This window comes from Physella acuta, unplaced genomic scaffold (genome assembly GCF_028476545.2).
Source record: "Physella acuta isolate Inbredline_101_S28 unplaced genomic scaffold, ASM2847654v3 ptg000851l, whole genome shotgun sequence".
Taxonomy (NCBI): Eukaryota; Metazoa; Mollusca; class Gastropoda; family Physidae; genus Physella; species Physella acuta.
In genome coordinates this window covers 433213-446895 of record NW_026732368.1, presented here as the reverse complement: position 1 = coordinate 446895, position 13683 = coordinate 433213, and the positions used below count along the sequence as shown (strand labels likewise).

Sequence of the window (13683 nt, the reverse complement as noted above, 5' to 3'; positions counted from 1 at the left end):
TTTTCCCTGTTGTTTGATAGGTTACTAGCCACTAAGGTGTTTTCCCTCTCTTACTTAAATAGATACATTCATTTTAAGTTTTCTATTTTAAATATATGGTTGTGGGTAATTCTATGTGATACTCCATATTCAATTTAATGTGGCTTTTTTGGATTTTCAAACATCCTTCCCTGTCTATTTATTACATAGTATCAAAGCAAAAAAATTTGATTGTTAAAACATTAATATTATTTTGACCCTCATCTCTAACAAATATTTAAAATGATGACTCTAGGCTAATCAATTATGTTTTTTAAAATGTTTATTAGTTTTCAAATAATAAAGCTATAAATAAATATATATCATATTTTGTTTTTGTTTTAAAATTTTATTTAAAATGTTGAAAATGTGCACCTTAGGTATTTAAAATTTCTCCTATAGTGGTTGCATTCTTTTGTTAAGAAAAACTAGGCTAATAAGGCTATTATGTAACTGATATAGAAAAATTGCTGTTATGTAGCATATATATATATATATATATATATATATATATATATATATATATATATATATATATATATATATATATATATATATATAAAAGCGATCCAGTCCCGCGCTTTGCTGTGGGCTGATGTTGGCCTAATACTTTAAAGAAGATTACATCTATGCCTTACTAATCAAGTATTTTTTTAGATATGTGACCTTTAGATACGTGGCAGGATTGTCCACTTTACCACCCAGACGCCCCAAGACGTGCTGTATAAAAACACTGAGTGTAAGTTAATCACCCTCTATAATAATAAGGTAGAATATGCCTTGACGACTGCCCTGGTGTCAGGGGGTTCTCATAAAAATGCGCAACGGAAAAAAACGCAACGGCAAAAATTGCAAAAAAAAATAATTTTGCATTGGAAAAAAGCGCAAACAGAAAAATGCGCACACAGAAAATGCGCGTTTTTTTGCACTTTTTTCAGTTGCACATGTTTCTGGTCACCTTGTCAGAGACGTTATGGGACACTTTCAGTAGCCACAGAATATTTTTAAAAATTATACTTTTAAAAAGACACAAAACCCAACAGTTATGCAAATATTACATAAGGAGCAAAGCAATGAATGTTTAGTTTTTTCAATATTTTACTGAACATGAATTTTTAGCAATATCTTTCACTTGTAAGCTTACTAATATATTTTTAGATCCATTTAAAGGTTGATGCATTTAATAAAATTCAATATGGGATTATGTACAAAAAATCCTAGTTTGTAAACTAGAGATATTCAAAATAGAGATAAGTATATACAAATAATAAACAAAATACAAAAAAAAAAATATCACATAATTGTAATAATTTTTAAATTATAATAACATGGTATCACAATGTCTTTCTTTAACATATAACCTTGAATACTTATCTAAAAAATGAAAAATAAAAAATAATGTTAAAATAAATCATAAATTCATGTGATAGTTTATTTTAAAATATTCACTAATAATATGTATTTTTAAAATACTTGATCATGATATCATAATTGAAGGCTTTTAAAATGTCAAGTGTTTATATTTTTTATATATGTTTATACGTAAAGTTACTTTTTGAACCTGACAGCCTATGGGGTAGTGTGAAGTTCACCTGTTTCTGAAAACTCAATATATATCGGGATAATTTGGTCAGCATTTTTGGACGGATTTATTACACATTAAAATTATTCTAAGCTTAAGAATGTTACATTATCTATAAACCTTTACTTAAACATTTAAAAAGTATTCAAGCTTTAAAATGTTACATTATCTTTTTTATACCTAATTTAACTAAGAATTCTACTTTTAAATATTTTTTAAAAATTATTAGTTTAATAATGTAAGTTGTTTTCAAAATTTCAATGACAAGGATGTTCTGTTTATATTTCAATACTATAGCCAACACAACTACTAAGTAGTAGCTCATAAAGGGGGATTTAAGTATAATTTTTTAAGTAACTGAGTTGTCAAATCTGGTAGTGTCATCACATCATCCCCAAGTGTAATGCTGCTTAGTTCACACTGTACCTGTAACATAATATTTTATTTCAGTGAGTTTTTTCTTAGTGTTATCCATGAAACATCAATTCTGATTCAACAATATCCACAAATTATGAGCGGAATCCAGAATAGAATATAGACATACAGTCACCCTGTTAGAAAACTATTTGACTTAAATTGCTGAAAAAAAAATAGTTGCAAATGACTAAAGTATGGATTAAAAAGGTTTTTAGCAAGTAAAAAATTGCAATGTTTTATCTTATATAATTATGAATTGTGTTATTTTTCTCATTGAAAATTTCTGAACTGCTAACAAACATTTTATGTTTTTTTTTATGATTTAACATTTGAAAAAAAAGCATAACATTAGTATAGAATGCAAAGGTGTTGTATAGTTTGCTGAATGTAACAAGTTATAGATATATTTATAAAAAAAACAACAATTACATTCATGTCGCATGATGTCCGAAAATATTAAAACAATCTTAGCTTTACTTTTATTAAATGTAACCATTACCTACTAAACACAAGATCGACTTTATAAAGGGGAAATGAACTTGCTTTGCAAAATTCTAAAAATATTTCCTTTTTGTTAAGGCTTTTTTGTAAACATTATATTTATAATTACTGAACAATTATATACCTGTCGCATAATGTCCAAGAATTCAGTGTCTCGAGCAAGTTCCTTTACACATTTTGTAAGTACCTCAATAAAAGGGCTCCCTATTTGTCTTCTGTAAGCTTTGTAGCCTGAAAAATAGTTTTAAAAAAACCAATACTTGTAGAATTCTTGTAGAAAAATAACATTAAATTTTAATTTAAATAATATTTCTGAGTTATTTCAGTTGAATAGATTAAAAAAAAATGTAGAATTGTGATTACCTAGGGAAGAAGAATGAACAAAGCACATGTCAGCTGTTTCTGCTGTACGATCAAGATTCAAAGCAGCGGCTGCTCCATCTTGTCTGTTGGAAACAACATGACTGCTGGGACTGTCATTGCTAAGTTGCTGACTGCTGTTTTGTGTTAATTTATCTTCAAAAACTAACGAAATAAAGATAAAATTGATTAGGACTAAGTTTTAAATTTTTTAAATTTATGCTGCAGATATAATTTTTGCTTAAAATAGTGTATTTCTTGTTGAGTAGACACTTTACTACTATAATTAATATTATAATTAAATGAAAAATTTAAACTAATGCAAAACATAGTATCTCAAAATTAAACTGATTATGTAGTAAATCCTCTTTAAACTTACCTCCCCTGCAAGCTTGAAATATAAATAGCTTGGGTTTACCCTTCATTTGTCTACAGTTTCCAATTTTGAATATTTGTTGTATCTCAAATTTTGAAATGTATTGCCAGTCTACACCATAAAGAGTATCATTTTCCATACCATGTGACAATATAACAACAGCAAGAGCACTAGCTGAATGAAGCGCTTTATGTTTAGCAAAGTCTGTTAACTTTTGTCGCATTTGCTTTTTATGGAATAAGAGGAAAAATGAAAAATCAATAAAACAAATTTTAATTCGTAGTTTTAAAAGCTGGATTTAAAAGTTATTTTTAAAAATCTGCATATACTCATTTCATATATATATATATATATATATATATATATATATATATATATATAAATTTTTTAGTAACAATGCAAAATTAATATGAAATCATCTTTTAGCACTAATTTTTCTTTTAATGCGATACTAAACAAACAGCTTAAATATAATTAATTGCTTGACCATGAAAATATTGAGAGGAATATTGGATGCTAGAAATGAGCTAGTACCTTTGATTTTAAAATAAAACTAAACTACCTTTGCTGTTAAGTTCTTTTCCATTGTTACGTTATGTCCCAGAAAAATAAACATGTCTCGCATTCTTTCAGCATCTTCATCACTTCCAATTCTTTCATCAGCAGGATTTTTAAAATTCTTATTATTAATAATAAGAGTAAAACCACGTGGGACTGTGGACATTGGGTACCTTGATTCCTGAAAACAGATTTAAATTATGTTTACAATAGTTCAAATGCAATGTGAATTTAAAACTCTAAGCAACAATATAAATGTGTTTCATATTAAATGCTTTGACAACAAATAGTAAAAACCAAGTTTATTTTATTAATTCAATCAATGTGTAACTTTAATTGATATTTAACTGTAATGACAAGTGTTTGTTTTTTTAAAGAAAAGAACATATTTTGAGCAGCAGGTCTATAATTTGAATATCTTACCACTTGATTGAATCCTGAAAGTTGAAATAAAAGTTAAATAAGTAATTCCAAAATAAAATTATTCTAAATTTATATTTAAAAGTATTTCACACTTTATGATGAACTACAACTTGAATATCTTAGTTAAAATTTTAAAAAGGTGAGAATTTTACAGATGATAAAATGTACTAGTTTACCATACCTGCAACGGAATGCTGATTTATCTGAGAGAAAGATGAGTGTGGTGTAACTGAAGAAGCTGCATTTGAATGTGAGGATACAGCAGGTGGTTCATTGTATGAACACAGAACTGGTTGAGTTTCATTTAAAGAATGCTGGAAAATACCATTTTAATAACATTATAATTAAACTGTTAAACTGAAACAAAAGATCATTTTTGTAAATGATTCCTGAGAGCTGAATTTAAAATTGATATTAGGCTAGCAAAGATGATCTACTTTAATGTTACAAAAGGTTTCACAATACAAAGTTGCAGACTAATAATGCAAATTGTTAGAATAAAACAAAAAGATTTTTTTTTTGAAAAATAGCATATGCTCTTGTTAAAATACTTCTAAACATTTAAAGGCAAGAGTATTTTATTTTCAATTTAACATTCTTATAAAAACTGTTTATTATTTTAAAAATATTACAAATAACAGTACAAGAAACTTAAAAAAAAATTTATAGATTAAAATATCAAAAAGCCAATTTTGTCAACATTGATTCAGTTAAATAAGAATTTTTTTTTAACCTCATTGGTTGGCATCAGAGGCTCCTTAGCTATTCTTGAGTATTGTGCCTTTATGTTTTCCGCAGTATTCTGATTTACTTCTGCAACAGCACCAACAAACTTTCTAAAACCGTCCAAGGAGAGACGTTTGACATTTTCACAAACTCTGGTCATTTTATCATAGGATCCCTGTCCACACTACATAAGAAACAGCATACATTAAAAATGTTACTGTAAGTATGAAACACATTTAAATATTTATACATGGAATTATGAACAACAACAGAAGTAATACATCATTTCCTTCATGTTGTTTGTTGTATACAGTACAAAACAGAATCTAACTGCTGACAAAACAGGTAGTGAACCTATATTATAATAATATAGACCTATTAGGGCCTACTACTATTAGGCCTAATTATATTATATTATATCATATATATATATATATATATATATATATATATATATATATATATGAATAAACTAATTTATATATATATATATATATATATATATATATATATATATATATATATATATATATATATATATATATATATATATATACATACATATATATATATATATATATATATATATATATATATTATATATATATAAATTAGGTTATACATATATAATATTATATATATATATATTATAATATATATATATATATATATATATATATATATATATATATATATATATATATATATATATATATATATATATATATATATATATATATATATATATATATATATATATATATATAATATATATATATATATATATATATATATATATATTATATATATATATATAAATATAATATATAAATATATATATATAAATTAGGTTATACATATATAATATTAATATATAATAATTATAATATTATATATATATATATATATATATAATATATTTATATATATATATATATATATATATATATATGTGTGTATATATATATATATATATATAATATTATAATATATATATATATATAATATTATATATGTATAACCTAATTTATATATATATATATATATATAATATATTATATATATAATATTATAATATAATAAGTTGAATTATTAGACCTAAATTTACAGTAGGCCTAACTCTACTACACTAGATTTAAGATCTAGAATCTAGATTCTAGATCTAGATTCTAGATAGAAGTTAACTCAAATTTAATCTGCTTAAGACTTGAATCAATACTAATACACATAATCAGGATCTAATTCTACTCACCTCAATTTTTTCAAGGGCCATTGATGAAAATAAGTTCCCTAGATTTATGTGGTGTTTAATAATTTCATAATTAACATCTTTGGAGATGTCATGGGTGCAACAGTTGACGACTTGAACTATGATGCTGTGATCTCTGTGTAACTTCGAGGCTAGTGACATGCCACTCATTTTCCAAAGGTGAAACGAAACAGTTGATTAGTTAGACCATAAGTATTCGAATTTGTATGTGTAAGAGCTAGATCTAGGTAGGACTTATAGATCTAGATAATAAACTAATAACTATAACGGTTGGGTCTACATGGCGAAAAGGACGACTAAGATGGTCAATTATTACTTAACTTTACGTAGGCTTGGTCTATCGGGTAAACCCGATATTCATAAATTGAACTCCGGGAAATCCGACATCAAATGGAATTTTCCCGAGCTAGAAAAGCGTTTCACAAGTGCCTCGCTCTGCCCTGTTCTGTTAGCAGAGGCGTAGCCAGTGGCGTGCAGACCTATGTAGATGCCCGGGGCAAAATCAAGCGGAAGATGCCCCCATAAATACTTTTATATATATATATATATATATATATATATATATATATATATATATATATATATATATATATATATATATATATATATATCATTTATTTAAAAAAATGTACTTATCTTAATTGAGATGAAAACGTTGACTACAGCCAGCTAAATCCAAATGGAATGAATGGTTAGAACTTGGGAGAAGGGGGGGGGAGACAATTGCGGGACGGGTCGTGGTGGGGAGGGGGGGGGGGGCTGTGATGCACTACAAAAGAGTCTCATCCGGTATTGTATTACCACCCGGGACCGCAGGGACAAAAACGCTGTCCGTGTCTGCAATTAGGGCGTCAGATACGCCTTTATTAATGGGATGTTTCTCTCTTGGCCTGTTTAGGAATTCCTATAGTGTAACTAATACAGGTGAGAGTGTGCATTGAACTAGAGATGTTTCAGATTTTTCTCTCTAAACCACTTGGTCAAAACGTCAACTCTTTAAAGAGATGGGTGATGCTAGCTAGATACTCTCAAACTATCTTAACCTTGAATATAACAGAAGTGTACCTTGGTTGGCTAAGGGGTCATCCATTTATGACGTCCACACATTTTTGGGATTTTGGACCCCCCCCCCCCTCTTCCCCGTCCACAAACGTCCACTTTTGACGGACCCCCCCCCCCATCCCGTCGTGGACGTCCAGACTGACTATAAGTTTTTGCATAATCTTCTTCCACTATTACTCAAGCTACTGCATTTAGTGTGTATATACTCTGAGTGTATATAGTATTACAAATACTGGTACAAATGTGTTTTATTGTCCTTCGTGTCCCACACCTGAACAGGGACAGCGTGCTAACCCCCCCCCCCCCCCCCCTTCTCCACCCCTCTCCCGTCTCACAACTGAACTGGGATGACCCAGCCTACCTAGAGAAGTGGTCGCCTGGTATTTGACCTGGGATGCAAATGTGGGGAAACTTGTAATTGGATATCTTATTGTATTCCAGGTTAAGCCAGGGCATAGACCCAAGCTGGGTGGTTAAAGGGCCAGAGAGATAGGATAGTTGAACTTAAGCTTCGCTAGGAAATATTTTTCTTTCACACTACCAAAAATAATGTTAGATTTAATGTGTGGACGTCCACATTGGGCCAACCCCCCCTCCCCCTGTCCACACGCGTCCACAAAAGTCAATTTTTTTTCGGACCCCCCCCCCCCCCCCCCCCCCCCCCGTGTGGACGTCATAAATGGATGACCACTAAAGCTGCCAGCTTAAAAAAAACATTTCTAAATCGGACTGTGTTTAAAAATCCACTATGCTATGTCAGACCCTCCCTAGGCTTGGACGCGTTTTCACAAATTTAACACCCAAGTACGTCTGTCTAGTTCAGGTGGGGGATAATCCACTAACGGCTTCCATAGCCTAAAAACCCACACCGCATCCCCACATTTCATTACATCATTATGGGCTCAATAACTCTATAGATAGCTCTACTATTAACTGAAATAAAACTGGCTCTGCATGTGCTACTTTAAAGAAAGCTCTACTCAGAGTTCAAAACTTTAACTTTAACACTACTTAAAGCATGCTCCTCCTATTTGTAAAAATCAATATGGGCGCAATTATTCTGAATGATATCATTACAATGTATCGAAAACAATATGTTGATTCGTATTCTTAAGATTGTCGCTACAGTGTATCAAAAACATTATATGGGCATTCTTATTCTTAAGTATGCTTATATAATGCATGAAAAAAAAATATACTAATGGCTGTCAGTGGCTTAGCTACCGTAAAGCTAGAGTAAGCAAGGCATAGGGGCCCAAGGCAAATAGGGGCCATTTTCCTTCTTTTAAAAAGTTAAAACTTTTACATTGGAATTTTTATATTTATTTTATATAAATAATTTTTAAAAAATTAATGAAATCAAGTTTTTTTTTTCTACTGTAGAAATAATTTAATTTAAAAAAGGCCCCAAGTCCTTTCTTAGTGTACAGGCAGTGGCATTCAGTGTGGGGGAGGGCGGGCGACTAACATTAACATTGTTAATTTTTGCATAGGGGACCGAAAATCCTAGCTACGCCACTGAATGCTGCCCATACAATTTAACAAAAAAAAGTTATTACACTGCAAATGGCCATATATTTCACCAAAGATGCCCCAAAAATTTATAATAATAATATGGGCATAATTACCCTTTGGATGCCCTTAAAATGGATAATAATGAAGAAGTACATTAAAAAATAGCTTTAGAGATGCCCCCAATGTAAACAACGATGATTGGTGTAATTACTGTTGCATGTCCTTCGAGTGTAATACATGAATATAAGCTTAATTACTTTCAAGATGCCCCTACAATATATAAAATGAAGATGGGCATACTTACTGTATGGATGCCTTTAAAATGTATTATAAAGTGAAGTGGACATATTAGTAAATGCTCATAAAATATATTATAATGAATATACGAATAATTACTTTAAAGATGCCCCTATAGTGTATAAAAATAAATATGATTTAAATACTCGACGGATGTCCTTGAAAATGAGTATAACGAATACGCGCATATTACTTTAAAGATGCCCTAATACAGTGCATGGGAATAACTTGGTCACAAGTACTCTAAACGATGCCCCTACACTATACTAAATAAATATGACACACATTTATTAATGGAATATCATTGACTTCCGTAGGACTACCCTTCACTGATGCCCGCTGTTTCTATATAAGTTTTGCCATACGGACAGTGTAATGTTAAAACGGCTGACAGACGATTGAGTGTTACAATTTTTTTGAGTGAGATCGCAAGACATATGGAAAGTTAAGATGACACTATGACACGACATATCACAACAGTTTTTAAATTACTAAAAAAAAAAAAAAAAAAAAAAAAAAAAAAAAAAAAAAAATTAACTAATTAATTAAAAAAATTTTTTTTACCTCCGCTGGATGCCCCCCAGTGGTGGATGCCCGGGGCCTGGGCCCCGTCCGCCCCCCCCCCCTCTGCACGCCACTGGGCGTAGCTAGGGGAGGGCGACTAAAATATACTCCAAAAAATTCATCCGACTAAAATCGGATAAGTTAATACTGGATTGGTGAGTTCATAAACTTTACCAATCATCAAAGAAACCAATAGTATTAAAGCGTATTGTACGATTGTGTAACCGTAAATAAAGGCAGTGACTTTTTACAAGATGGTGCATGGGAGGGGGGCGCTTTTTTTGCCAGCTAAAAGCGCAAGGATATACACTTGATTGGTGAGTAGATAACCTTTATCACTAAGAAAAGAAACCAAAAGAAAAAGGTGGTGGGTGGGGGCGCCACTGACATCACACCAATAAGTTTTACACTCACTTTTGCAACATGGGGTGGTTTTCAAATCAGAGGAGTCAGGGTGTGTTGCTTCTCATACACGGCGTAGATATTTCATCAGTGAGTACATGAAGCCTACATTCAATTGAAGTTTTAGTATTGAATTCTGCTAAAACTGGTCAATAAATTTATGAAAGCTCTTATATTTCGTTTACTGTTCGTAACTTCAAACCATACACACATTTAACAGAAGAACGTTTTACGTACAAAAAATTGTGGTATCCGGACATTGGCCAAAGTGTGACAAAATACCAAACGGACGTTGGCCAAAATGTGACAAAATACCAAACGGACGTTGGCCAAAATGTGACAAAATTCCACATGAAAGCCGTCAACAAGAAAGAAATAATATCCTAGCGGTAGAGCGCTAGGCTGCTAACCTTAAAGTCTCGAGTTCAAATCCGGGTTCAAGTAAGCAGAACATCCTTGAGTCCACACAGCTCTGAGGGGTATCTAACTCAGGGAAAGTAAAGGCGGCTGACCTAAGTGCTGACTACACTATCCTTTCATATGCCGAGGTCACAGAAACAAGTGAACTCTACTTCACCTGACCCGTTAGGTACGTAAAGGGAACGTATACTATTACTATACAGGCCTATTATCAAATTGAAACTGAAGGAATTTTATTTTGATATTTTGAGTGCCAACACAACTTTAAGCATTAAAAAACAGACATTGATTATATTTATAACATGTAACGTTTATTTTTAAAAATTGAGAAATCGCTGTTTAAAGAAACATTCTTTCTCTTTAATAAAAAAAATAATTATAAAACATTCATATTATCGCATATAAAATTAATGATGTTTATCATAAACAAAATATATTTTCAAGATTTTATGGACAAATTAAATTAATTAAAAAAAAACTCTATGATGCAAGACAAGTAGGGATAAACATATATGATACATTCTCTCAAATGAAAAAAAAAAAGAAAACAACCTGAAACGAAATGTGTGCAAAGATTTACATTGAAGGCTCTTTGGTTTCCTAAGTACGCTCCTTTATTTAATCAACGATTTAGCAGCTAGCAGCGTGGATAGGGTTCTGCTCAATAATCTTCCAAATAATATATTATTTATTTGAATAATTTCGTCACAACTCTACCACAATAGTTATCTATTTTTCGCCTCTTGAGACACGAATAGTGGTAGTAACTATTGCTGTCTATTTTATCTTTTCACTTATTTTGAAGCTCAGGCATCTCTTCAGGGCTGTCCCCCTCTACGAACACGTCCACCCTTTAGGAAAATTTAAGTGGACGTTCTCCTCCACCCCCATACAAATTTCAAGTGCCACCCCACCCCGGAATAAATGCCCGAAAGAGACACCGTGGATGCCTACTCTATGCCAAAGGTCCCATGACAAACAAATCTAGGGTTTTAGCACCTTATATGCGCGCTGACATACATACATATATACATACATATATGGGTGTGTATATACGTGTGTGTATGAGTGTGAAATATAGTGCCGCTGATTATATTTCAATGAGTCGAGTCCAATTAAAAATAGGACTGGCGACTAAAGTACCAGGGGCGTAGCGAGGGGGGGGGGGGTGCGGAACGCACCGGGTGACACCAAGGCAAAAAATAGCAAAATATATAGAGAAAAACTTGAGGGGGGGGGTGCAAATCGAAAGTTTGAGCGGGGGGGGGGGGGTGCAAATCGAAAATTTGAAAGTTTGTCCCCGGGAAGGGTCGCTACGCCTCTGGGGGTGACACCATTAAGTGCCGCACCGGGTGACACCCGACCTCGCTACGCCACTGTAAAGTACACAAAATAGATTATCAGCTCATAATCCAGATACTAAGATTATAAGCTGATCAAGCATTTCTTTACAACATACTATACCGTATTATGCTCTTCTCAAGACATAAAATATTCAAGCAATGCCCTTAAAGAAAATACTAACAGGATGGTGAAAATAGTATTTATTGCTTTTTATGTTCCAGGTATTTGATCAGTAACTTTACACAACCCTTTTGTTTTCTATTGTGGTTGTTAGTATCTGCCTACGTCACGGTACACCCTACAGCCTCCATCCCCATGCCACACAATGACTACACAGATCGAATACTTACCATTCACTTCGATTCTCAGCATTCATAATGCATTCAAGTTTTCAGATAATCAATAGATCGAACCTTCGTCATCACCTACATAGATAAATCAATAACATCTAAGGGCTAGTTAAAATTCAAATATTCAGACGCCTCAGAAGTTCTCAGCTAGCATATATTGTAGTGTGGTCGGCTACATCGCGGTACAGTATAACGTGTATAATCCGGTTTATTTTACTTAAATATAACTAACTATATATATATATATATATATATATATATATATATATATATATATATATATATATATATATATACTTATAAACAAAATTGCTATTAATTATTTGTACAGGATTGTCGTTAAATTTTAAACTTTTATATTCATTAAACAATTGTGACTTAAAGATAATTAAAATAGTATTGCTTTTGGAGCTAATTTTGATACAGAGTTAAGACTTTATGGTAAGTTATCAATCATTTTTTTAATTTATCTAGTTATCACTATAAATTACTTTTTGGAAAAAAAACCGAATTGTATTAGTTTTAGATGGGAGTATGTAGCTCTGATGGGTACCTAAATCATGTTAGGGAAAGTTAAGGCGGCTGGGCATAGTGCTGACCACACTTAACCTTTATATACCGCGGTTAAGAAGCATATGAACTCTACTTCATCTGCCCAATGGATAGATAAAAAGGATGCTTTACTTAATGGGAGTTAGTGGACACATATTACATATTTTACACGCCTTACATACTAGAGACGCACATACAAACACATATACGGAGGCATATATTTGAATTTTGGACATCTTGGTTCTATACCCTTAGAAGAGCAGTATAAATTATTTATGTTTATTAATTTTGTTTACAACTGAAAACGTCTTAGTTATATTTCATTGTGAACCCTTAGTTTGAAACCTAACACCACACAAAAACAAACACCCCCCCCCCCCGCAAAAAAAAAAAAACAAAACAAAAACAACCTTAAATTATATTCTCAGAAGATGGCGTCAATGAAAGAATATTTTCAGTTCAAGAAAAACATGAAGGAGTTCCCATGTTCCTTTAATGTTGGAACTGCAAATCTTAAAGTCGGCAATAAAGAATTTCATAGCGAGGGGTTTCAAGAGCCGCGTCTACAGAAGGACATTTGGTCTTATCTCAAGAACAATCTAGAAGAAGACGTTGACGAGTTAGACCCAGATCTTGTTGATCCTACATGGAAAGATAACCTGAGGGTTCGAGTCTACGCTGAACTTGGAGAATTTGACAAGGCTTGGGAACTTAACAAGGAAGTTTTAAAAGGAAGTCCAGAAAATCTGGTGGCTCTAGCTAATTCTGGATTCTTGTCTTTATTAAGGCTTCATCTAGACGAGGCCAACAAAACATTGGGCAAATTGGTAGCTCTGAGAAACAGTGAGAGATTTTATGGAAAGAAACTTGAAGCTGTATGTGAACAAGGATACACCTACTATAAATTTTCAGAAGGTGATAACAAGACGATGATAGAGACCACGGT

At 31.7% G+C, this 13683-nt stretch overlaps 1 protein-coding gene across 1 annotated transcript; it reads right to left on the bottom strand.

Moving 5' to 3' along the window:
- Positions 1-914: 914 nt before the first annotated feature.
- Positions 915-6565, bottom strand: LOC131952090 (caspase-3). The gene is made up of 9 exons (XM_059314606.1): positions 6214-6565; positions 4969-5145; positions 4417-4549; positions 4236-4249; positions 3817-3993; positions 3258-3480; positions 2882-3043; positions 2643-2749; positions 915-2026 (listed from the first exon to the last, which is right to left on the bottom strand). Exons 1-9 carry the CDS (start codon positions 6379-6381, stop codon positions 1922-1924), a joined length of 1266 nt encoding a protein of 421 aa, XP_059170589.1. The 5' UTR covers positions 6382-6565; the 3' UTR covers positions 915-1921.
- Between the last annotated feature and the right edge of the window lie 7118 nt (positions 6566-13683).